Source organism: Hirundo rustica, chromosome 8 (genome assembly GCF_015227805.2).
Source record: "Hirundo rustica isolate bHirRus1 chromosome 8, bHirRus1.pri.v3, whole genome shotgun sequence".
In the NCBI taxonomy this organism is placed as follows: Eukaryota; Metazoa; Chordata; class Aves; order Passeriformes; family Hirundinidae; genus Hirundo; species Hirundo rustica.
Genome location: NC_053457.1, coordinates 23,235,884 through 23,262,426, shown reverse-complemented (window position 1 = coordinate 23,262,426; position 26,543 = coordinate 23,235,884). Strand labels below are relative to the sequence as shown.

General features: G+C 47.2%; 2 protein-coding genes across 3 annotated transcripts in view; one reads left to right on the top strand and one right to left on the bottom strand.

Annotated features, from left to right (window-relative positions):
• SUFU (SUFU negative regulator of hedgehog signaling) overlaps positions 1-9,650 on the bottom strand; it is an 88,972-nt gene extending 79,322 nt beyond the window's left edge. Inside the window, exons 1-2 of one of the 2 annotated variants that reach the window (XM_040070883.2) lie at positions 9,430-9,650; positions 3,683-3,817 (exon numbers count right to left, since the gene is read on the bottom strand). In XM_040070883.2, the coding sequence (XP_039926817.1) occupies positions 3,683-3,817; positions 9,430-9,611 (317 nt within the window). In that variant the 5' untranslated portion in view covers positions 9,612-9,650. The remainder of the gene's footprint in view (positions 1-3,682; positions 3,818-9,429) is intronic. The other variant, XM_040070884.2, reaches the window with a different exon arrangement.
• A 1,891-nt stretch (positions 9,651-11,541) lies between these two features.
• Positions 11,542-26,353, top strand: ACTR1A (actin related protein 1A). Its single transcript, XM_040071985.2, has 11 exons — positions 11,542-11,717; positions 17,299-17,363; positions 18,256-18,331; positions 19,069-19,194; positions 19,978-20,102; positions 20,411-20,627; positions 21,510-21,602; positions 22,317-22,491; positions 23,343-23,404; positions 23,778-23,818; positions 24,159-26,353. Exons 1-11 carry the CDS (start codon positions 11,670-11,672, stop codon positions 24,259-24,261), a joined length of 1,131 nt encoding a protein of 376 aa, XP_039927919.1. The 5' UTR covers positions 11,542-11,669; the 3' UTR covers positions 24,262-26,353.
• Positions 26,354-26,543: the final 190 nt, after the last annotated feature.

The window sequence follows — 26,543 nt, the reverse complement described above, 5'->3', positions numbered from 1 at the left end:
AGAGACAACACGTTATCCCGGCATGCACCGCTCCCTCCTGATCCAAACGGAGAGCAGCACAAATCAAAGGGACCACAGCAAGTTGGAACCTGTTGTCTCAGCGGGGGGGTACCCTGCATCTGTAATAGAGATGAAGGCAGCCGTAATCTCTCCGGTTTTATGCAAATGGGATGCTGCACTTTGGCTCCTGGCTAGGGGCCAGGGAAAAAAACAAAATCAAAACCTCCAAACCCCACCACCCTCGTCAGTATGAGGCTGATGTCGTAAACATCGAAACACAGTTGGCACATCACTCTGCGGGATGTGGGAAGACCACAAATAAAAATCTTATCTCAATCTATCCATAATTTAAGCCTTACTTTCTATTTCAGCTCTGAATTACCGCCTTGCAATTTTAATACAAATAAGACTATTCAAGGTGTTCAGAAATTCTATCGCCTCATGGTTTCCACTTTCCATGCAGTTCTTTGAAGTGTTAAGAAAAAGGATGAGCACTTGAACTACAGTTGAGATTCAACCTTGGCCTTAGAGCAAACTGAAGACAGAAGCCTAGGAAACACACATTTTCCTTCTTAGTCCACCAGAAGTCACTATGTTTGTAAACTGCAGGTATGATCAGGCACCTGGCCTTGACCTCGTTGATGGTCTGGCAACAGAGCACAAACCTGCAACTGCCAGCTGAGGCACTGACTGTGCAAACACACATTCCTTGCTGCTGGCATTGCTATGGGCAGCTGCTGCCAGCAAGGGGTGGAGAAGAGTGCAGGACTCAGCATCTCTCCCACATGCTTCCTGCCAGCAGGCTGCACACACTCACCACTCTTCAGAATGCAAGAACAGTCCGAAAAAAAAAAAAAAAAAAAAAGGACCTACTTTAATCTTGCTGAAGAGATTCAAGAAGTTACACATTTGTTTTGAAAGAAGATAGAAAAAGCTAAAAATGTAGTATAACTTGCAAAAACATCCTGGAAGGATTTCTGCTGCCACTCAAGTTGTACCACATGCTCGACTGGAGAGACTTATTTCTATGCAAGCAGCTTGGCATGAAATCCCACTGAAAGGCCTGTGGTTCCCTAATGCTGTCATGACATCATGATTTAGGATTTTTAGAGCTATCAGCCCAGCACAGCTGGTGTCATGGTTGCCATTATACCATGAAACACTGAGGGGTTTTAAATGAAAAAGGTTTCCTTGTTTGAAATTTTTAGATTTCTTCCATCTTATTCTACAGATCCTTAAAACCAGACTGGTTCTGTAAGCAGAGCATAGCTGATACGTAAGCAGAGCAGGAAACAGTGCTGCTTTAACTGAAAATAAATCTGTCAACAAGGAGGCACCGGGAGAGCTCTACTTCAGACTTTTCAGATTCTTATTAAAAATATAAATTAAAGTCAACATTTTCACATTATTTGCTACATCTGTTTGCTATTCCATTATAAATAAAAATATGGGGGCCTTCAATTCAGTGTTAGTTCATTCAAAAAAATAAAAAGTCCTTTTCATTTAATACCACATTATAATTGTTCTAGACTGTACTGTATTACCATGAGAGGTCCACAAGAAATAAGCTACAAACTGGGCAATTAACAAGATCTTTGGTAGTGTTCTATCTTTCCCTTTCTAAAGTATAAAGGACAGCAAGGCTATGGAAGCACATCCCAGCACATCCCTTGCTGACTGTCACAAGCAGATCCATCTCTGCAGTCTCTGCAGACAGCTGGGAAACAAAAAAAACCCATAAACCCTTTCCTGTCTCCAGAGACCAGGGCAACTGAGCAGAGTTCAGTGCCACACTGGTTTTAAAGAAAATATACCAAAGATTTAAACAACTGCCCTGCTACCCCATGCTCCTGCTAACCATTCCACAGCACACTCTACCTGGGACAGCAGAATCCCAAAGTTCTTCAAGAAAAAAAGAGACGTATTTTCTTAAATAAAGCTTTAATAAATTCCGTATCAGAGAACAAGAACCTCATGAGTGCATAGGAAAATCCACCACATTCCTACAGTGTGCACCCAGGGCTGGGCTGGTGATTTGCAGTTCCCATGGCCACCAAATTTCAAGAGCAATTTCAGCAAACAGCAATTGCTCTTGGGAGTGAGAACTTCTGATGAGTGCTCAGCACCTTTGAAAGTCTTCTCTCAGGCAGTCTACAGTGCTCCTGTACCAGCTGATAACTTCAGGTTCAGTGCTTAGGAGATGTGTAGGTCTTGACAGATCTACCACATGCATAATTGTATATTAAGGCTTTTGGACACAAGGTAGAACCAACCTACTCAACAGGACAAATACTATTCATCTTTGTAGCTCCAAGAATGAGGCCAAATTAAAGGTGACAGACTGTAGACAGCTGAACATCTCAGGGCAAGTGACACAGGGACACAGTGTTGTGGAGCTAGGGATGCTGTTCCGGCCACACAGAGAGAAGGGAAACACACAGCTCATCTATAAACAAAAGCATCATGTGAAGGCCTACATGTTCACACTAAGACCTCTTGTGGAAGGGAGGGAAGGAGGCCTTAAACTTCATTTCTTCCACTTGCCCTAGGTTTTCTCTGCCCCTGCAACTAACAACTGGGGTTTGTTGTTAGTAGACGTGTTGGTTAAATGTCCCAGGCAGATCTCTGTGACATTAGGGTCCTGTATAAACTCCAGACTAATTTTCTGAAAAACAGTTCTGTAATCACAAACACAAGGAGAAAAAAACCAGAAGAAACTGCCTTGAGGAACGGGTGAAATTAAAAAAACTGCCCAACTGCTGCTGTTGCAAGAGAAGCACTATGATGGAAAAAAACTGGTGACTGAATCTTAACCAAGACAAACAAAAGGAGGAAAGCTTGTGTGAACAAACTGGAGCCTTTGCTGCACCATTCATCAAGGACATTTATCCTGCAACTATAACACAGCACAAAGATAGTTTCAGTAAACAGCAACAGCAGAAACCTTGTGCCATTTCTGGCTGATTAAAAGGTCGTGTTCACAGCCCAAAATCATGATGACTTGGCTACTGCTATTCACTTTAATTGGAGTTAAGGAGTAAGGTCAGCTAACGAAAGGGAGTTATATTAACGAGGTAGAGTTAGCTCATGCTGCCTGCTTGGTCTAATCCAAAGCTCCTGCTAGAAACCATCCATACCAACAACATAAGACAGTAACTTAATTACTGGAGAAAAGACAGTCATACAGTTAGAGTTTTAGGCTTCTGTTACACAAGTTGGCACTTTATACAGCAGCCACTGGGGTGGCAGACTGCTGACAGTAACACTGCTGTGCCAGCTACAGCAAAAATGCCCTTACAGCAGTTTTCCAGAGGAAGGTATTTAACATCCACAGGGAGGGGTCAGGAATTAAGCCTACGACCATCACAGATTACAGAGTGTGAAAAACACAAGACAAACAGTTAAAAGAAAATTTCCCAACCAGTTAAAAGAAATTTAAACAAAAACCCGCTCAACTTAACACAGAAAGGAAATGCATTCAAAGCCTGCAGAAGGGAACATAGAATTTCTTCTACATACAAGAACATGCATACGTCATCTTTTATGAGACCAGGGCTAGGATGTTCTCAACAGAAAACCAGCTGTTCAAATAATACGAGCAGCAGGACAGGGTTTTACCTACACACCCCCAAAACACAACACAAAACACCATGCCCAGCTATGGAACTTAAATGACACTTACTCATGTACTCTGTTGTCTCCATACAAGTCACTTAACCCAAAGCTGACGTAGTGCCAGTGCTCAGGAACATTCAGCGCTGGGTTTCCCAGGTTTCTGTACATGCTAACATAGTCCAGAGGGTCAGGTCCTCCCAACCTGCATTAAAACCAGAAAAATTCTTATGTAAGTTAGTTTACTCTAGACAAATGGTAAGTCTCCCCAGATGATAGAACAAAACAAAAATTAGAACATCCAAATTATCTCTAATTAAAAAAAAAAAAAAAAAAAGAGGAGAAATGTCAGGTTAAGTCCAGAAAGCTCTGAGCACAGGAAGATAAAGTACATGTGTGCAACACACTAAAAATGTTTTTAACATTAAAGCATAAAAACCTCTGGAAAATCATATTAAAGCTTCCACAAAACACAAAGAAAATTGAAAAACTGTACTAGTAAAAGAGCAGTGGCTGTATCTGCATTGCAAGCTCTTAATTCAGTCCAGAGGCACATACCTCAAAAAAAAGTGATGCTATTCCTCAAGATTTTGAAATTACTAGGTTTTGAGGAGAGGAATCCATACTTCTGAACATAGATGAAATAGTTCAAACAGTAGAGGAGGAAAACATTGATTCAGTAAAACTAGCAGCAAAACTTCTAAAAATACACCACTTGCATTAACCAAGAATGAGTAAAAAGCATCACTGTACCCTGTGCATCAGCATTAGAATGGCTTCCTTAAAAGAACACAACTCAAAAGTCAATGCAGCACAGGCAGGTTACGTTATGCAGCAATCACCAGACTGCAGCCACCCCTCCTGCTCCAAGGCACAGGGAATTGAGGCCGTGTGCCAGCAGAGAGCACAGCACATTCTCCTGCTACTCGCGTCACCTCCGTCTGAGCAAAGACAGGACAACTCCCTGCTGAAGGAAGAAACACACTGGACTGTTTTGCTGTTTGCCCTGTCAATCATAGAACACCTACCACAAGCAGTTATGGCACAGCTGAACAGCTGTTTAACCACTTTGTGCCTACAACACACGGTGTCTTCAAGTAAAAGTCTCAGCTGCTCCAAACAAGAAAATCCAAATTCTCACAACCCTATTCACTGGAATCAGTGATTCTACACCTCAATTCCTCTCATGTCTATTGTCTCTCTAGACCTGACACAATCATCTGCAGATTGCAGGGCATGGCTGTGCCCCCTTCACTTGTCCTGGGGGTTTGTGTATCATCATATGCAGTCTCCATGGCTGGACAGATGGATCCAGCCCTAAGTGACAGTGAGACACTATTTTAAATCCTCTGCTCTCCTCCTGTTGCCCAACTTTATCAAGTCTGTACAAAACAGCATATCAGCTGGGCGTACTAAAAGGCCTCTCCACAGGTGTGCTGTGCTGCCTTGCTCCTACTACTGCTGACAAAAAAATCCAGAGCAGCTCTCTAACATGACTTGACTTTACCTAGGACAGCTTCCCCCTCCTAAGTCATATAAGGCCATCATGGTGACTGAAACCAGCTGCAGTTTCTCCAGCAGGTCAGTCAAGGATGAGCCCAAGATACTGTGGCAGGACAGAGGGGATGAGCAGCTCACCCCCAGCAGTGGCACAGAGGTCCACTGTCAAAGGCTACATCAGAACAATGCAGCCTTCTTGTATGACAAGTGGCATCTTCATGGCATAAAAGGCAAACTGGTGAGCAAACACACGGAAAGTGTGTCAGAGCCCAGGATGGAGCTGAGTCTGATCTTCAGTAGAACACCTGAGAAAACCTGTTTTCAAAGTCTAGCAATAGTTTGAAATACTCAGGAAAAAACAAGTCCCCTCTGACCCTTTCCTCACCTGCTCCCTTTCACTGGCATCAGATCACACTGAAGGCTGAGATCTCTACCAGAAACACCCACAGGTGGCTCTGCTCAGAGCATGGCACCTATGTCCTGGCCAGTGCTCAGCCCCACAGTGATCCATGACGGAAGCAGTCAGATGGAAGCAATTCCAGCCAGGATGGTCATTTACCCTTGAGGAGTGGCAGTGAACAGCAGAAGTAACACATGATTATTACTGGACTGGGAAGACTCTGGAGCGAGGGAGGTTCATATGCTGACCAGGGTGAGAGATTAGTCAGTCAGAGCAGTTTGTGGGCTTTGCAATGAAGGGATCACTGCTAAGCAACCAGCATCTCCTACATGAAGAAAATCTGCTTCCAAACTGGGTTTAATAACATTTGAGAAGTCCAACAATCAGTGCTGGAATACTGCTGACACAGGCACTCTGACACTGACACACAAGACAAACCCCTATACTGCTCTTTTCAGGACAGGGACTGCTCCGTGAGTACATGCTTTTCTCTACAGCTACTCAAACATACTTGTCAGGTGTGATGTAGATGGCAAGTCCTGCCTAGGACAGCACCAGGCAAGCCAGACACCTCTCCTTCACTCCTGCCAGCAATCCTGTGTTTGTCTCCAAAGGCCAAACTTCTCTGGAGACCTACAGCACCGCACTATCCAAGAGGTGGCTACAGCAATGTGGTACCAGGTGGCCTGGAGGAGCTGAGCTCAGTCCTTCCCAGAGTTCACTATCAGCTGCTCACAGGTTGCTCAATGATCCAGTCACACCATTTTTACTCGCTGAGAAATGTAGTAGGCTTGGAAGAGATGCAGACTGCAGCAGTGACTAACTCTATTTTGAAAAACACATATCCAAGCCACACACCTATCCCAAAACTGCTGCAACTGCACAAGCATCCAGCATGAGCTTTAAGCCAGCTACCTGCTGTACATAATAACACAGCCACGGCAATAATGCTCACCAAAGGTTAGTCAGCACAGATAGTCATCCAGTTTCGGTGGCAGGTTTCACTGCTCTAGGTCGGCGCTGCTGTGGCACATCCTCCCGCCCACGGCCGCCACGGCAGGGCTCGACCTTGTATCACAATCTACATATCAGTACATGCACTCACACAAAGAGCTGGAAGCGTTGGAGGATTTTATTAGGAAGAGCCCAACTTCAAAGCCAAAGGTACAGTACAAATTTGTTACATTCTCTATTCATGGAGCTCATTCAGGAGCAGGAAGGGCTGCCTCAGGGGAAACCCTGTATTTGCATCTGCACCAAGAGTCTTCTTTTGACTGATGTTAAGAGCACTCTGAAGTTTCTGTGTAAGGAGAAATTCGAAATACAGAGAGGAAAGAGACCAATAATGGAAAGTAATTGGAAAACTCCTAATTCATTCACCCTGAAAAGTCCTTAGCGTATTGTTTGTTGTCACTTCCCAGCAGCTGACAATAGGACTGCTTTTCACAGTTACCTTTCAACAACTCTTCAGAAGTAGTCTGCGACTCCCATAAGGCTGCAGACCACAACTCACTGCACAGGTTTTTGAGAGTATGGCCTTAATTTAAGACAGGTGATACAAACCCAGCAGTCAAGCCCAAATTATGCCTATTTCAAAACTTACCACAAAAAAAGAACAAATTCCATTTTTTCACCAGCAATTCTATGCAACAAGATATTTCGATTTGAGATACTCTACCACATTTTATACTAAAAGTTGACACTGGATATCAAGAGAGAAACTCTGTCTTGGTTCATGGCCTTCACAAAAACAGACAGAAATTCTTCCAAGAAGTTCTGATTGAACCCCAAGCTCTCCCCCAAGATATGCGAATAGCATTGTTAAAGACTAGTTCTATTAAATAATCCACACAGCTAAACTCCTTTATGTAACAGGCATGGAGTTCTGCAGATTCTCCAAAGTTACACAGTTAGGATCTGCTCTGACCTGCAAGCTAAAGACTACAACTTCAGCTCCCTGAACAAAAAAAACAAATTGCTGTTAACTATAGAGAAACTGATACATATAATTAAAAGCTGATTAGTGTTACAATATTTCTCCTAAGGCAGGGAACTTCACTCAGCAATTTCCTCTTCTAATCTAAACCAGCTAATAGGTGGCAGCGCAGGCAGAATAGGACAGATTAGGAGAGAGTTGTGGCAGGAGTCCTTCTAACAGACTTAACAAAACCACTCTCCAAGTTTCACCCAACAACACGAGACAAAGAACTTGTGTGGCATCCACGGAGGCTTTCTTTACCTCAGACAAGCATTTCCTGCACAGGACAGTAATAGGAAGCCCACCTCTACAACAGAAGCTCTCACTGCTGGCTGAGCTAACAGATGGAGGAACCACTAAGTGGAAAATGCCAGGATAAACAGGCCTTCACATTATATGTTACTTGCATACTACCATCACTGCCAGCATGTTTGAGCATTTGAGCTCCAATTGCAGCGAAACCCTAATCAATGCCTTAAGCAACAAGGTTTCCTCCCAAACAAGGGTCTTTGCCATTCTTCACTATAGACCTAAATTTCCCTCAACCTCCACAAATCAATATAGCCAGTATGTTTTACTGTTGATAGAAAAGAAGTGCTAACATGACTGGAAACACTTCATGAGTATCTAAGATTAGACATAGGTGTAAAAACAGACTGATCAGTCCACCACCAAAGTACTGATGTGCACAGATGACTATGAAATTATTTATATCTTGAGGTCTCAGATTTGCAACATCTTATCTCAGCCCACTGTGTCATTTTAATACAATACTCCCCTGGGCAATAAGGGCTAACATACAAACTTCTTGCTAGAATCACTTGAAAAACAACACTTCTGTGGACAACAACAACAGCTTCGTCTGTCAGAGCAGCACACAGGAAGGATGTTATTCTGCTCTTACTCAGGATTCTAATTAGATAAAGACATACAGGTTGAAATGAGCTGTAAATAAAGAAGTTGAGCATTTTCTAATTTTTTTCAGGTGCTGGGGCAGGGACTGGCCAATGTCACGTAAAGCAAACATCGGGGGTGACTTGCTCATGTTTCTTAGCCCCAGAAGAGGAGCTAAGCAATAGCAAAAAGCAAAACGAACTCCTCTTCACACGGGATTAGATGCCAGACACTTATCTTGATAGCTAAACATCCAAGAACTTCCTTCATGCCACTCTCCCACATAAACAACTGCTGTTCCTGGTGTCAGACACTGTGTCAGCAGAGACACTGAGCAGCAGATTCACAGTCTGTGATAACGCATAGCTACGTAAGGCCAAGAGAAGCTGGCACTGCCCCACGGGCTTTATGGGTACACACGGCTTGTGTCCGGCCTGGAGGCTGCAACAACGGGTTCATTCCGGTCAGTGCCACCACACTCGAACCCCAGGCTCCTGGCCAGAAGAGAGAGCTCGTACCTTCTGTCCAGGGGGAAACTCCAGACCTTCACCTTCTGCGGGAACACCTCCACCAAGTAACATGCACACCCTTTTCAGGAGACCTGCTCCAGCCGGGGCCTTCATCAGCCACCCCTCATTCAGGGACCCTCTAAATCACCCCAGAAACCCCAATACACTGTCCTGCCTATACCTCCCTAGACCCTCCTCCAGTTGCCAGCACATTCTCCCCAGGAGCCCCTCCAAACACACGCCCTAGGCAACCAACTGCACCCCCAATGCCTCCATCCCCAGAACCGCTGCGTACTGCCAAAACTCTTGCATCTCACCTCTAACTCAGGACGAAACGCCCCGTCCCTCTCCCCGTGCTGCAACCCTCCCCAGCCCCTCCACCTCTCCCCGTGCAATGTCCCCAGCCCCAGAGCTTGTCCCAAACATCTCCCACTCCCACTACTCCTCCCAAATCCTCTCCTATCCCACACAAGGCGAGGGCCCCACCGCCCCCCTCAGCTCCACGCAAGACCCCGGCCCCATCCAGGCCGCCTCACCAGTACTTGAGGATGGCGGTGACCTGGAGCGGGTTGGGCTGGTCGGGGTAGAGGCGGCGGCACTCGCCGTAGATACCGTGCAGCCCCGGCGGGAACAGCGACGGGAAGGACCCGGACCCAGACCCCGAGCCAGACCCCGGCCCGCTCGCGGGGGGCCCCCCGCCCGGCCGCACGCCCTCCATGTCCCGGAGGCGGCTGGTGCCGGCCCGTCCCGGTTGGTGCCGAACCCGCTCCGCTCCCGCCAGCCGCTCCTGGCCCGGCCCGGCCCGGCCCAAGCGGCTGCGTGGGGCCGCGGGTGGAGGGGCGGGGCCTATTGCCAGGCCGCGTGAGTGACAAAGCACCTCCGCCAATGGCGACGCCGCGCGGGGCTCCGCGCGGAGGGGGCGGGGCCCCGCTGCACGGGAGGTGTGAGTGACAGGAGGCTCTGAGCAATGGAAGCTCGCGGCCCGGAGGGCGGCCGCGCCTCTGCCCCCGCCCCACGCTCCCTTCTGGGCGCGCCCCCTAGCGGCGGCGCGGGTCGCCGCGATGGGCGGGGCGATGGCCGCGCGAGGCGGTGGCGGGAACGCGGAGCGGGGCCCGGGGGGAGCGGGAGCGTCCGCACCTGGGCGGGCCCGGGGCAGAGGAGGGAGGGGTTTGTTACTGCTGCCTTCACACCTCCTCCAGAGCCCAAGGCACCTTTCCTCTCCGCGTGCGTTCTCTGTGTCTGCAAGTCCCTTGGAAGCAGCTGGAAGCTTCCAGTAGGTGAAGTTTGAGGATTGTGACTTGTGCACGAAGCACACTGACGATCTCGTTCATTCCTGAGTTGCAACTACAGCTGTGGTCATGCAAAGCCAGGTATGTACATGTGGATGGTGTGTACGCAATATCCTACACACCTTTGCTAGAGCGAGGTCCTGCTTGTTAATCAGCAACTAGAAAAAATGAGCTATAGAGTGCTCAGAGGAGAGGGTGGGCACTCATGCTTGCATTTCTCACTTAAATAGGTAAGAGGTGATTCTAAGAACATTCACGATACCATTTGGGAGAGCACACATGTTCAAGAAGTTGACAATTTGACAGCCAAGCAATAATCCCCTGATAAAGGAGATGAGCAGTCGGGGTCATCGCTTCCCAGAGTGAAAAATATTTCACTTATCCTGTTATTATGATACTACTTTTTGTGACATCTGCCTGAGTAGTCAGCTACAGTCAGCTGAGAAGGTGAATGTAATAGAGTCTGTATGAGAGGCTGTGTTGGCTCAATACACCCATAACGAGTGTCTCCTGGCATTCACTGAAGCGATACAACACTGGTCTTTATTTAAATACCTCAATCCTGTTGTACAAAAAGTCTCTCTTTTAGACTAGGTGAATGGAGAAGGTTGCTAAAAGTGAACATCTGGGATGAGACATATCTGCTAGGGCCGAAGGCAGGAACTACAGGAGAAAAGTCCGTGTCTGCAGGAGAGATGTGGAACAAGACAGGTGAGTCAAGCCTTCAGGTGCGCTCACTGGCATGGAAGTCCATTTTAATTAATTTCAAGACCCAGAGTTTCAGTCATCGATTATTCCAAATGCTTTTAGAATACTTAGTCAATGGAAAATGACAATGTGTTCATGGTCCAATACAAAATGCTCATGATGTGCATTCTTTATACTGACACCTCTTTCATGGTTCTCGTGCCTCAAAATGGAGAGAAATTGGTATTTTGTGGCGGGAACAGATGTGTCATGACCAGTAGTTCGTAAAGATGATCACATGAAATTATGGGACAATAAAAGGCTTTCCTTAGTCACAGATCCCCTCTACAGAAATTGATGGGATCACCTTTTTCTCCTTTCCTATTAGAAAAAATGAGGCCGGAGGAAATCTATTAAGCGTAAGCCAGCCAATTGCGATGCAGCTTTTTTTGTGGAAGTAACCAGCTGTCTCCTGGACCGCAACATCTACCGGTTTCTCGGATGTGGATGCGTCCGCAGGATTCCCTCTTTTCGCACTCTGCCTCCCAGCAGGCTCCGCTCCGGCGCCAGCCTACAGCTCCCAGCATGGCTTCCTCCCGGTACCGGCCTACAGCTCCCGGCATGCTCCGCTCCCAGCGCACCTCCCCGCTGGGCTCTGCACAGCGTCGGACTATAGCTCCCGGCAGGCGCCGCGGCAGCGGGAATACATCACCCAGGCGGCGTCGCGTCGCCGCTTCGCGTCTGCGCCGCCGAGGGCTGGGCTGTTGCTCCCTCACGGGCGGCTGCGGCGGGTCCTCGCCATGGAGTCCTACGATGTGATAGCGAACCAGCCCGTCGTGATAGACAACGTGAGTGCCGGCGGCCGCGCGTCCCGGGAGCGGGAAGGGCCCACAATCCCTTTGTCATCGGGGTGGCCGCGCCCCGCCCGCCGCTGCACCCCCCCCGCCTCGGCCGGCCGGGCCGCCACCTCCGGCCCTCGCACGGCGCCATACAGCCGCCTTGGGGGGCGGGGCCGCTGTCCTCGGCGAGTCGCGATTGGTTGGGGCGACTGGCAGTCACCCGCAGCGGGGCCGCTGCCCCGCGCTGGGGGGCGCGGGCTCCCCCCGATGCCGATCTTCCTCTGGCTGGGAGGGGCGGCGGGTCCTCATTGGCGGAGACAGCTGTCAGTCAGCGGGGCAGCCCGCTGTTACCTGCCGGAGCGGGGCGGGACTGTCCCCAGAGCACCTGCGCTCATTGGCAGCTTATGCTGTCAGTCACACGGCGTTTCCCCCGGTCCCGCCCCACCCCTCTTTGTGCCATGGGGACAAAGGGGGTGCTGGGCCAGACCATGGCCATACTCCCAGCATGCTCCGGGGCAGGCCTTGGCCAGGGTTCCAGCGTGCTCTTGGCAGGCCGTGGATGGACCCCCAGGAAGCTCTGGGGGTGCTGGCACTTTCCTGCGCCCACGCAGGACACGGAGCTCTCCAGCCAGGCACCCCTCAGAGGCCCAGCGAGAGAGGATCCTTCACCCCTTGTACTGCCCCTCCTCCAGTCCATGCAGCACAGTGATCACAAGAAGGCAGTGCCATTCCATGCCTTGCGATGCTGCTTCTGAGGGATCTGTGCCCAGCACGGGTTGCATCAGCATAGTGTGATGTTACAGATGGCTGCTCCAATCTGCTGATGCTGCTCATTAGCACAAAGCAGACCTTCAATCTGTGTGTGTAATAGCTCTGTGGGAGATGAGTGACAGTGATTCCATGCCTCTTTGAGGTACTTCTGGATCCAGTTCTGATTTGCCCCATCCATGCTGTTCTCCCAGGGGGAAGGACCATTCAGGAAGAGGTGAGAGGGCATGTCTTGGAAGGAGCCTCCTTCCGTGTACTGAGTCACAAACACATGCTCCTCCCTTCTGACCTCTATCGCCAGTGATTGGGATCCTGTTGTTTTGAAGGGTCAGTACTGTGCTCCATTCTTCGTCCACAAACTTCATTTCTGCTGAATCTTTTTGCCATATGATGTGGGTTTCCTAGCCTGGCACTTCTCAACCTATTGCTTTAACTTTTCATAAGGTGAATGACTGTAGGTCTTCTCAGAGAAAGGCAGTTGTTCTCACTTTTTCTTTATTATGGATCCCAAATTCCTCTCTACAGCTTGAGCTCTCTGATGCAGTTTTGGCTTTGTTTATTTCCCTGGAATCTTACAGCAGAGGGATTTGGGTTAGACATCGAGGGAAAGCATCTAACAGAAAATGAGAGTAAGCTGTAAAATTGACTGTGTTCAGAAAAGCATGTATCTTCTTTATTGAAGATGTTAAGAATGCATTAGGTTGAGTGTTTTCAGGAATGACTGTATCAGCACTGATCCTGCTGCGTTGTTGAGTGATTAGCTATATATTAAAGATATCTCTAGGTGTTCTGGCACTGTGAGGATTACTTCGTTGAGCTATTCATATAGTTGCAGCCTATATTTAATTTCAGTGTGTCATTTATTTATTTAGTACAATGATTGCTATCCCTGCCTCAGACCTGAAGAAGGGCTTGTGCCAGCAGCTGATTCTGTGTCTTTTTTCATTTTATCAGCTGGTCTTATAAAAGCTAATTCTTGTTCTTGCCTCTCCAATAAACGAGCTTCCCCCTTCCCTTCCCTGTACAAGAAGTAGAATGGAGCAGTTGTTGTGGCATCTGCCTGGAATGTTGGCAGGCCGGGGAGACTCGTGGTGACACTGCATTTTTGCTACTCTTTGGAGTTCAGGCAGGATGGGAAGTGGAGCTGCACAGAGCAGGTACCACTCTTCCCACTGCTGTTCCATTACTGCTTTTCCTCAGAGAGCTGCAGGCACCTTTTGAAGGCTGAATGTTACCCTGTCTCACGTGTGCCTGTGTGTGGGAGGGTGGGAAGAGGGAAGTGAGATACTGAGCTGGTGAGAGCCAGACCCCCCCAATGCCAGCCCTGCTCTAGTATCTCAGTGTGTTCCAAAAGGACATGAAGTTCTGTAGCTAAAAAATTACCAGGGAGTTTTTTTGGTTTTTTTTCTCTTACCACACATTGCTTTTAGCTGTATGTTTTCAGCAGGGAGAGCTTTGTAATGTACAGTGGGGGATTGGAGATGTACCTCAGCACAATTTTAGACTCTTCATTGTCTAATTTTTAAGAGTTGTATTCCCATCTGCAGTCCAACAAGCTCTCTCTGAATGGTCTGGGAACCCTGCTGAACATAATGCATGTGTCAATAGTCCAGCTGTGGCCTAAGTCAGTGCAAATTCCTTGACGTCCATGGAACACGGAATTATCTCGTTTGCTTTGTAGTCTAAGTGGTGGGATTTTATGCAGCTGAGCTGTTAGCAAGGGCTATTGTGTCTTTGTTTTTTTTCTTGATCTTATAATTTCTGTATCATATAAAACAGTTTTACAACAATATGAAATGTACACTCTCCATAGAAAGTGCTACATGGAAGATTGATTGGTGATTTCCATTTAAATTTAAGTCCTAAATGCATCAAGATGAATGAATCCATAACCAACAGGTTACAGAGCTAGTAGATGAGGTGTGTTCAGGGGTGAGGTATTTTCAGTTCCTTCAAGACACTCACAAGAATTTTTAATGAATTTGTCTGCCTTGGCCTTTACATTTTACATGTAGTTTTTCTTTTATTCTTTTGCTCAGATTAAAATAAATATATATGTAATAAAGCCCTGACAAACAAAATGGAATGAAAGCCCAGCCAGGATAGTTACTGGTGGAAGTATATAATTTATTTTTTTAAAAAGTTTTAATAAATCAGAGTTTAACAAAAGAGAGATGCATGTGTTTTTGCTTATTTGAAACAAAGATGAAAAAACAGGTCTTTAAACCTTCTGAATCAGAGTTACTTCAAAATGTAAACATTTTCCTCTCATTGCATAGGAATCTCAAACTGGTCTATAATAAACAGATCTACTCAGTGCGAACATATCTTCAAAGAAGTAAAATGTTTTCAAGAAAAATTGAATAGGTCAGAAAGTGCAGTCAGGTCTTTGTAGTGTGGAGATATCAAACAGCTGTTCTTGCTTTATTCCCACACACTTGGAAGCACAACTCTGTTGAAGCCCCATCCCACCAGCACATTCAAAGCAGTCATTCGTCTTTGGCTCCAGGTTGGAGTTCTGAACTCCCAACACATTTGGTTAACTTTGAACTTCAGTATGTAAATCTTAAAATACATAACTTGCTGGGAATCTCACTAGGACACACTGGGTAATTTTTGGCCTGACATAAGGAAGTTTCAATCTCTAAGTTAGGACAGGAGCATCATTGTTCTCCTGAAACCAGTTCCCCACAGCAGAATATGCTAGCAACAAGATCAGTCATTATCCTGAACAAAATATTCACTAAGTGCAATATTCTAATGTAGCTACATTACGTTACTGCATTTCATTCCATTATTTTTCTGCAAGGCTTGCCACAGGATGGTATTCTTTCCCTGGCAGAGAGTTGTTTATAAACTATGATAAGAAAAATCAAAATAGTGGGTTTGGTTTAGTCCTTGCTTCATTTTGAAGGTAATGGTCAGAAGAGAGTTTGTCTCATAGGAGTTCTTTTTAACACTTCATGGGCCACTTTGTCACACTGATATCAGTTGGTGCAGACCCGGGGATGCAGCTGGAGCTGAGTCCTTCATGCAGAAATGGAGTGGTTAGTCCTGCCCAGCTGGCAGCTTGGGTGTGCTCCTGGAGCCAGCCTGGCTGCAGGTGTCTTATCAGGAGACAAGGATTCAAGCAATCTACCTTTCATATGCTTTATAAATAGCTACGTCTGGTTTGCAGAGTATTTCTGACACTCATCTCCCTCAGATGTGTCCTGGCAAATCTGACTCTGGTGGTTTAGAGGCAGGAGTATCCCGGCTCTGGTGGCAGAGCACACATGCTCTGTGCACAGCCTGACATCCCGGCTGAAACTGCTGATGGAAGTAGCTTGGCAGTAAAGCGCTGGACTGTGAACGGGAGAGGCTGGGGCCACCCCGCATTCCTTTCTGCTGAGCCTGCTCTAGCTGGTAACCTCTGGCAGCATCGGAAACCACTGCAGCCAGGGCTTGCCTGGAGAGCCCTGAGCTGGCCCCAGCTGTGAAGTGAAAGTGGTGATGCTGACCCACGCAGAGGTGGTGAGAAGTGGAAAGCTACAGAGGAGCTGTGTTGCTACTCATTTTAAAATGCTGTGGGATAGCCAAAATATCTTTTTGGCCTTAAAATCAGAGCATTCCTATTGCAGGGCCCTTGAGAGTGAACAGGCACTTCACAGGTCACAGCTTTCAGTGTAAGCTTGCACACGCTTTGTTCCCACCATGGAGTTAAGCAGAGATGCTCCTCTTTCTGCAGAGGAGTTGTGCCCATGGTAGTCTGGGATTACCAATGAAACAGCTTATCTGAGGAGATCCCATGAAAATCCGCTTCTTAGCAAAATTTGGGTGTTCCTGCAAGCTGCTCATTGTTTCAAGATGTCATTGCCTTGTGCAGGGAGAGGAAATGGAGGAGGGGAAGGAGTCAGCACAGATCCAAGTGGATGATGGTGTTCCTGGGATGCTTCCGGACAGGGATGAGAGCTGTGGGGCCAGATGCTTGGCACTGACTCCCTGCCAGGGCCTGGCTGTGGCTGGTTTTACCCGCTCTGTGTTTGCTGCTTTGAATGTTGCAGTAGGCTCTTTGGATCTGTGCCTTCCTGACTGCCATCTCTCATCTCTTTGTCTCTTCTGAATAAGCTCTATTCCATCAGCTGTGCTTCCTGCCCCCAGCCTTTCCCCTTGCAGTCCTTTCCAGACCACAGTCTGGGTTGGTTTCCAGTGTCTTTTCTGACCACATTTGTGCCTCCTTAGCGTTAGCTAGTTCATCCACCACTTGATCATATTTTCGCTAGTTTCTTCTCCAGTCTGTTCCCCACAGTTCTTTGCTGCATGAATGAATTCTCTCAAGAATACATTCTTCTCTGAATGTATCTGCCCTCCTGCCATCCTTTCCAAATCTCCTTCTGAGAGGTCTCGTAGCCTTCATTCTTCCAGTGCCTCCTGAAGCTGGCAGAGTTCAGTTGCTCTTGCTGGGCTTTCTGGAGTGTTGTCTTCCCCCCTGAGGTTATCTAATGTCAATAGACACCTGTGGAGTGTGGATTTAGCCTCCTGCACCCTTCACTGTAGCCCTGGCTAGAAAAATCCTCGTCTGTAGAGGGCAGTGTTTGGGTGTGTGCAGAGCAGTACCAGGGTGTGTGGGATGGTTGTGCCCTGTGGGATGTGCCAGTCACTCCGTCCAGTAGCCAAGCTGGCACTTCCCATCCCCTACCAGCCTGGAGAGTCAGTCCCTGAGGAGCTTTATTCCTGCTAGAAAGGAGAGGATCTGGCAGTGATGATGTACTTTGCCACTCTAAAACTTGTGAAGGTGATAGAATGAATGATAAGCTCACCTATTTGTCTGTTGCTTCCACAGGGCTCAGGTGTGATTAAAGCAGGTTTTGCGGGCGATCAGATACCAAAATACTGCTTTCCGAACTAGTAAGTATTTTGCTGGTCTTGGTAACTTCTTAGTACTGTGTACCAATTCTGTGATATGTAGAGGGGAAGAATTCCCCAGTTTTATGAATGGAAAAATGAGTTACTGTTTTCTGCCTGCTGCAAGGAAGCATCAGGGAGATGAGAGCTCTGCTGTTAAATATTTTGAGATTTTGGGGGACATACACATAGCATAAAAGATGACATTACTTTGTTAGGCTCAACACATAACCAAAGCTGTAGGCTCCTTTAGTCTGTACACATAAGGAAAAGGATCTGGATAAAGTAAAGTTTGAGATAAGAAGTTTGAGAAGACCTCTGTATTTTTTCAGTGTGTGGTATGATGTTTTGATTCCTGCCAGACTTCTTTGTCGGTTTTCTGAGAGTTTTGCCAGGATGAAGTCTGCTAGAACAGGAACTCTGAATAGTCATCAGCTTTTATTTTCAGTGTGGTGGGTTTTTAGTGAGTAGTTTTGTGTTCAGAGGAATATGTTCTGTATGGGATGGTGGGGTATGGGACACAAATGTCTAATGTGAGAAGTCTGCCTGAGGTCAGGCAGCACATGTGGATCCAACACCTCAGACAATTGCTCAGTCTAGCCATGTTCATCCCAGGCACCATTGAAACAGGTGAGTGCTGAATAATCAGTGAAAATATGGCCAGACTCAGCTGGTTTATGTCCAGCCAATTCAGAACTATCTACAATCTGTCCCCTTCACCTCTGATTTCTGAGATTAGCTCAGAGCAAACCTGGGTCTGTCTGCACCTGGAAGCACCCCCAGACTCACCCATTGAGAAAGTTATGGTTAGGACAGAGAGAAACACAAAGTAGGCAATCCTTGGGTTGCATCTGAGCTCTTTGTAGAAGCATTTACTCTCTTGTCTCTGTTCTAGTGTGGGCAGACCAAAGCACGTTCGTGTTATGGCTGGTGCTTTAGAAGGGGACATTTTCATTGGTCCAAAGGCAGAGGTAAGAACACCCGTACACTGCACTTGTCCATATATCTCAGTGTGCTGCTGTATGGGGGGATGTGGCAGCTGGACTGTGGTTCTTTGGTGTTGTGCACATATGAAGAGTAGAACAGATTGTCACTTCCATGTGTGTCCAAGGTGGAGTGGGAAGCTTCATGAAATTCTTGTGCCAATCTGCTGACCACAGACCTACTTCCCAAGGCCTTTGATATCTCTGTTTTCTTTTTAGGCTACTTCTAGCTCCATATGGTTACATACTTTTGATTGGGAACTTTAGAAATGGATCCTACTCAATTGCTGTAAATCTCCTTGCCGTGGGCAGGAAGCTTCTCTCCACAGTCCTGCTTCAGTCAGCATGTAGTCAGTTGTGTGGTCACATTTCTTGTGAGCCCTTCAAACTGCATTCCCCAGTAACATCCTATTATGTTTTATATCATGGCTGAGCTGGTAGCACAAAGAAACCATATGATAGATATCTGTGTGTTGACTTTAGAAGTGTTAGGATGGAATATGCTCTGCAAATGTCAGACAGACATTCCTACTTGGTATGAAAAGGCCTTGTCTAGTCTTTGCTTCTCTGGAAGGGATGTTTGTGATGAGTGTTCAGGTTTTGCTATGTATGCTGTAGGTAAGTTATCTTTTAATGGAATCAAAACTAAGTTGAGTCTGACAGCCACAGTCACAGTGCTCAGAAGTGTGATTGTTGTAGCTCTCTTGTCCTTCCTGTTTGCTCAGGAGCACAGAGGTCTTCTTGCGATCCGATACCCGATGGAGCATGGCATAGTGAAGGACTGGAACGACATGGAGCGCATCTGGCAGTACGTGTATTCTAAAGACCAGCTCCAGACATTCTCAGAAGAGGTGAGAGACCACGTTATGTAAAGGCACAGGCGTCATTCAGTGCATGTGTAACACCAGGAGCCTTGGAACTCTGGGAAAGATTTTGGACTTTTCCTTTGCCCTTCTTTCCCAATGTGTGTCTGTTGCTAAATTAGGTTCTTTCATCTCTCAGGAGGTACTGCACAAGAAGTGTCCAAGCAGAATTCCTCTCCAGATCTGATAGTCTCGCCTGACTGAAAATCTGCCTTTCACATTTGCTATTCGCACTTTTCCTAATGATTCTATTCTAGGCCAAGTGTTTCTGACTTTTTCTGTTCTGCCTGCACATCAGGCATATTCACTCAGCAGTGACATGATCTGATGTGAGGAAGGAGAAAGCCACAGTCCTGTGGTCTGGAAGGATCTGACCAAAAATATTATTAAATGTCTGAGAGCAATCTAAGTTGTGGAGTAGGAATATTTCTGTCTGCTTGTGCTAAGACCTTCACCCTTTCTTAGGGTCTGTGTATTTTGGCTAATCTGGCTGATTTTTGTCACTGAGAGTCATCCTACTTGTCCTTCATGGGTCAGAGTTACTCACAGAGTACATTTCCTAACACTCCTTAATAACTAGACCAGAAACCTGCAGGTCTTCCAACCTAATAGAGAATATTCACATCTAATACAGCTCAGTTGAAATTACTCCTTTGTACCTGAACTCTTGCACAAGTGGTTCCTAAAGTGAATAAATAAGCAGAAGCTTTAAGGAACACACCCCTGCTGCCTCCTGGTTACTGCAGCACAGCTCCTTCTTCTCTTTCCCAGCATCCTGTGCTGCTGACAGAAGCACCCCTAAACCCACGCAAGAACAGAGAGCGTGCTGCTGAGGTGTTTTTTGAGACCTTCAATGTGCCAGCACTGTTCATCTCCATGCAAGCTGTGCTTAGCCTGTAAGTGTCTTTGTCTTTGATTTGTGTTTGTGGAATGTTGCCACAAAATCCATTCTTTTACAAAAAAGCCTGTGGAAGACCTCACTGATGTCTGACTTATGCCCTTTTCATGCAAGAACTGAAACTCAATTTGTGTAATAAAGAGTTTACAGGAAATTTGCTGAACTGCAAACAGAACTTGTGTTTTGAGGATTTTTTAGGCCCTGTTTGTGTGAAATCTCTGCTTCCTGAGTTGAGCATGGATGTGCTGCTTACCCAGGTTCACTTTCAGGTGCTTGTTCTGACTTGAGTCTTTGTTCCTTTGGTAGCTACGCAACCGGCAGGACCACGGGAGTGGTGCTGGACTCTGGGGATGGCGTCACCCACGCGGTTCCCATCTATGAAGGCTTTGCCATGCCTCACTCCATCATGCGGATTGACATCGCTGGCCGGGATGTCTCCCGCTTCCTGCGTCTCTATCTCCGGAAGGAAGGCTATGACTTCCACACAACCTCTGAGTTTGAGATTGTCAAGACCATCAAGGAGGTGATGCCCTGCCTTGTTTTTGTGTTTTTCCAAGGGGGGATTTCTTCTCAAAGGAAGCTGTGGCTAGTGAAATTTGATGGGAAGTTCTAGCCTACTTAGCTCTGCACCTAAATCCATTATCTATGTGAGGGAGTCTAGGGCCACTAAGATGACTAAAGGACTCTTGTATGTGGAAAGGCAGGGAGAGCTTGGACTGTTGAGCCACAAGAAATGTTGGGGGAGAGTCTCATTGATGTATATAAATGTCTGAAGGGAGGGTGCAGAGGAAACAGAGCCAGACTAATTTCAGTGATGTTCAGTGATAGAACAAGATGCACAAACTGAAGCTCAGGAGGTTCTGTCTGAGCATAAACTTTCTTTAGCGTGAGGGTGACCAAGTGCTGGTACAGTTTGTCTAGAGAATTGTGGAGTCTCCATCCTTGGTAATATCATCTGGATGTGGTCCTGGACAGCCTGCTTTAGGGGACCCTGCATGGACAAGATGTCCTCCAGAGGTCATTTGCAACCTTAGCTGTCCCATATTCCCAGTCAAAATTACATTAATGCCTGTTGAGAGGCTGTTAACATGGACGTGAAGATGGGCTGGTGCTTTGGAATCAGTTTGCATTTACCTGTGCTGCAGTTTTTCTGGGTCTAATGATACCTTTCACTAGTGTTTGTTTACCCTTCATGGAGTAAAATCCATGGCAGCTAGGGATCACAAGAGGGATATTGCACTGTAGTTCACCTGCTGTGAGCCTTAAAGGTCTTTTCTCCAGCACATAATACTGTTGAAATCAGTCTCTCCAATGGATTTTGATTATTGGTGAGAAAAATATTTTATCAGAGGTATTTGGGTTTACCTTTCTCACCTCCCTCTCCCTGACTCTGTTTCCTCTCCAGCGTGCTTGCTACCTGTCAATAAACCCCCAGAAGGATGAGACTCTGGAGACTGAGAAGGCTCAGTACTACCTGCCAGATGGAAGCACCATTGAGGTTTGTAAGGACCACCCTTGGAGAATTCCTCATGTGAGGCACAGGGTTTCCAGAAAAGCTCCCTAGTGACGGGAAATTTCATGCTGTGTTAGATGGGAGGGGATAATTTTAAAAGACCATAACTCATCCTAGGCTGTTGACTGGGCACTAGAATTTTTAAGGAAAGGAAACTTTACTAGAAACCTCACATCTTCTGCTAGAAGTCCTGGGTAAGGATGCAGCATGACAATGAGGACTCCGAGCTGTTCGAGAGCAGGCTCTGATCTAACAAACTGTGCAGATTGGGTATGGAGTATGGGTAGGTGTCAGCTCATGAAATCCATCGGTGGCTTTATATGTGCCTTTTGTCCTGCCTAGAATTGTTTCCTGTGCATTAACAGTTGAAGAGTTGGGAATACTCCTTAGGAGACTGAGCCCTCTATAGAATGGTCGAAAGAGAGGAAATACAGGTTTTACCTCCAGTACCAGGGCTGGATTTGCTCTCTTTATGCCAGACCTGCTGTACAGGGCTGAGCAAGTTTCTTCATCTCTTTCATTTGCAAATTGGAAATGGTGCCCCTTGTAGGAGCTGTAGTCCAAACTGGCATTCACTTGAGATCTAGTGATGCAGCATGAGTGTCCAGGAAGCTTCACCTTAGAAATGCAGGCCCATCTGTAGGTGGTGAACAAAGCCACACTGTTCTCTTCCCTCTGTCCTAACTTCTGCTCTTGCAGATTGGTCCTGCCCGTTTCCGAGCCCCAGAGCTCCTGTTCCGGCCGGACCTGATAGGGGAGGAATGTGAAGGACTTCATGAAGTGCTCGTTTTTGCCATTCAAAAGTCAGACATGGACCTGAGGCGAACGCTGTTCTCCAACATTGTGCTGTCTGGAGGCTCCACGCTTTTCAAAGGTTCCTGCCTTTCCTCATTCAGTGTGCTGTGACATACCTGATCTCTTGCTTCTTTCTCATGTGAAACTGGGAGGATAGCCCAGATTACCCAACTTGTCCTCTGGGGTGAGGGCTGTGTAAATTCTGCTCTCTCAGGCTATTTATTTCCTAATTTTCTGTGTCCTAGTCATATCCTGCTGGGTATGCAAGACACGTGCCCTCATACATTACTTTCTGGGCTTGGAGGGTTTTCCTCCAATCAATGCCTGTAGAAGGACTGAATAGCTGTGTCCATTCCTGCTGCTGTATCTCACAGTATCTGAGACTAGATACCAGAAAGGACTCTTCCATTTTCTAAAGTTTCTCTAGGTCTCTGGTATGTGAGAGTTCCATGGTCCTAGTCCTGCATGAGTGTCAGCTCTGTGTGCAGAAAGGTTTCAGCCCATCCCCTCAGGGCTCAGTTGGTACCCATTGACCTAAAGATACCCTCTGCCAGAACCCATTAGTCTGTTTTCCACTGGCTGACATCTCCAAATAGATCCTGGTCTTCTCATTCAACCCCCTGTACAAATGGGCCGGACACAGGAGGAATGCCTAAGGAAGGAGGAGATCCTAGCTAAAAACCTTGTTTGCTTGACTCAGGTTGCTGCTGAGGAGTAGAGCCCATTGTGCCAGTGTTTGAGGTCTCAGTTAGACAAAATCCTGTTATGTCATTGTCTGTGTTCTGTGTCTCCCCAGACTGGACTCTCTGTAAGATAAGATGTGGAATGGGGTATTTGAATAGGACTACATAGGACACGTCCACATTGTTAGTGGATGGAACTTGGGATTTTGCTGAGGTGCTCACACTACACATTTTCTGTTTTGCATAGGCTTTGGTGACAGGCTGTTGAGCGAAGTGAAGAAGCTAGCTCCGAAGGACGTCAAAATAAGGGTAGGAGCCATCTCTTGTGTTTGTTACTTACCAAGTGTTTTGTTCTGTGACCTTGAAAGAACCTTGCTTAGACTGCAGCTGCCATTTACTTCAAATCAGAAATGCCTTTCCTGAGACACTCACATGCCCAACAGCATTTGCTGTTGTGATGAAAATCAGTTTGGTTTCGTTACTGAGAATGTGGCTCCTCTGACATGACCCCTGTCCAGGATTCTGGACCGGAGTGGCTGTTTTGTGAGGACTGCCAGATGTCTTTCTGTTGGGAGAGATCACATCTGTGTTTGTCAGGTGTTAGCTGGAGTGAAGTGTGGCAGTGTGCTAGGAGGAGCAGACTGGAGTTTGGGAAGGTACTGACGGATTCTCTTTTTCCCAGATATCGGCTCCTCAGGAGAGATTGTATTCCACATGGATTGGGTATGTACTGCACAGCAACACATTTGGGATTGGGCTGGGGAGGCACAGCCCGGCAGCTCTCACATTGTGCTGTGTGCTGGGTAATGCTTGGCGTGTTCCTGAAGCAGCAGTCACCAGGTCATGTGGGAGGGGGCAGGTGGTGCCAGGCTCTGTAACACTGGCACATTTGAGGATAGTGGGAGAGGGAGTGGCTGTCCAGAGTGTCTGTCATGGATAACTGAGTCTAGGCACCCCACTTCACAGGGAAGTGTCAGGATAGAAACAGCCCATCTCTGCAGAGATACTATGAGAGTGCCCCCAGCATTTTCCCTTAACCCATAACGTGCCTGTCTCTCCATAGTGGCTCTATCCTGGCCTCTCTGGACACCTTTAAGAAAATGTGGGTTTCGAAAAAGGAATATGAAGAAGACGGAGCTCGTGCCATCCACCGAAAAACCTTCTAGCCCTGGGACCTGTCCTCAGTCTCCTCCGAAGACTCACTTAAACTCGCTTTTCTGAGTCCGAGTGTCTGAGAGCTGCCTGTGTGTGTGTGTGTGCGCCAGCATGCCCCGATGTCACTGAGCAAAGACGACAGCAGCAGGAGGGTTGTATTAGTACTACTAACTTCTTTTTGTTTTGTTTCAGTTTTTTTTAATGGAAAGGAGAAAATACCAATCTAAATTTCTCCGGAATGGCCCATTCCTTTTTCATTTCAGTCCCTTATTTTCTGTATCACAGTCACATCTGTCATTGTAAAACAAATAAGCAAAAACAAAGGGAACAGCTTATAGAAACTGCCTGGCAAGCCAGAAGGGAACCAACCACTGCAGACTGCTCGTGCAGGCTTTAGTCAGCCTGACTGCAATGCCTGGATTGTCTGGAAACACAACGCTGAGACCCCATAGCTACTTCCTTCTTCAGCAGTGTCTTCACCATCAGTAGGTTTTTGAAGTTGTTTTTAATATATTTTTTATTAAGAGAAAGCACATTCTCAACTGTTAAATCCATTTGCCCCCCACTGTTTTGGTGTATGAGTGTGCGTATGAGTGTGTAACTTCTTAGCCTGATGTGGGGTCTGCACCACAGCTGGAGAAGTTGGCGATAAGACTTAGTTTGTATTGCATGGAGTAGAACAAAGCAAATCTAATCAGCTATCATTGTACTAGACGGTTACTCTCTCGTACCTTGTTTTAAATACCTTTTCTCCTCTGGAAGCAAGTACCCCGGAACGGGCGTGAAGGCACTTGTGTGTTCCCCTTCAACCTGCCAAGATTTACAGTGCTGACTTCTCGTGTTCTTTGTAAGAGTCGAGGCTGTTTCCCTCCTTCCTGCCATGTCAGGGCAAAGGTAGCATGTATTCACAGCCAGGCGTAACTCTTGTGTACTTAATCCATTCTGGGGCAAAATAATAATTGGGAAGGTGCATTGTAATGTAAGAATTGTTTTATTTATTGAAATGTCTGAGGATCTCTCAAATACTGACCACAGCACCTGGGAATTATGCTTTGGGTCTTCTTTGAACATCTGTTGCCCAGCTGCCCGCTGCTCAATATTTGCACTGCACACAGCACCCATGCTTAGCGGAAGGGCCAGCCCTGCACCACCACCCTGTCCCTGCTCCGTGGGGACCTGCTAGTCGCTGGGAATGCACCAGGGGAGGGGACACTAAAGTGCACCAGGAGGATGGTGTGAGTGGCAGGTTTGTGAGCAGGGAGCTCCCAGTCCTGCTGGCTGTGTTCTGCTGCACTGCGGTGCCTTTTTGCTCACCTGGTGGCTGCTTTGCTTGTACTGCTCTAACAGCCCTGGGCAGCCTGCAGACCTGCTTGTGTTGGGGCATTCCACTGTTCCGGTTTTACTTGTGCATTATTCGGTGCTCTCTTTTTTCCCATTAGTTTTCTGCAGAACGTGGCAGTAGCAATGGAGCTGGAGTTGCTTGGTGGCAGTTCCTCCCTGTTTCTCTCCTTTCTGTTCATTGCCACACATCACTTTGGGGTCACTCTCAGGTGCAGAGATGGGGTAAGAGCTGGAGGATTGCTACAGAGGTGAGGGAAAGGCCAGTGCACTGCCCCAGCTGAGATGAATGTAAGCAGCAGCCAGTTGCCACTGCAGGAACCATGTTCTTGGGGCTCACCCATGGGTTTGGAGAGGCTGTAGGCGGGTAGGTGGGGTGCTGAGCCTCTCCCAGCTGAGGCCAGGCTGCTTGTTCCCTTCCCCCCATCACAGCAGACTGTTTATTAAGCAAGAACCTGTCAGAAAAGAGCCATCAATGCTCAGCCTTCTGCTGGGAAACAGGTTCTTGCTGCAGCACAGGGGAATTCCAGCAAATTCCTCTTGGTTCCATTACTGCATGCCCCAGGCAGTGCTCTCCATCCCCCCAGCCCCTCCACTGGCCTTGCAGCAGCAGTGCTCCATTTGTAACCTGCAGTGACTGGGCAGGATGGTGCTGTCTCCAATCTAGCGTTCGTTTGATCTGCCTGACTGTTCCCTTGCACACTGTCCGAACCATGTTGCCTGGTGGTGCCCAGCATACTTAAATAAAGTCATTCATATACAACACTCAAGCCTCCTGGCCTCCTCTTCCCACATTTGCAATTTTATGGAGGTAACTTGTGTTCTTTTGCCTGTGCAGAATTGTTGCCAGCCAGACTCTGCAAGGAGACACCATCTTTGGTCCAGGATTGCATTCCTGGCCTGGCTCTTGTGGGAGGAGATTCCTGGGCTGCAGCCATGGTGTCCAAATGTACTC

Excerpts from the sequence above, each read along its gene's own strand:
- ACTR1A (XM_040071985.2), top strand. The coding sequence starts at position 11,670 with ATGGAGTCCTACGATGTGATAGCGAACCAGCCCGTCGTGATAGACAAC. Across the intron at positions 18,332-19,068 it reads TCATTGGTCCAAAGGCAGAG|GAGCACAGAGGTCTTCTTGC; the intron begins GTAAGAACACCC and ends CTGTTTGCTCAG. Across the intron at positions 22,492-23,342 it reads AGGCTCCACGCTTTTCAAAG|GCTTTGGTGACAGGCTGTTG; the intron begins GTTCCTGCCTTT and ends TGTTTTGCATAG.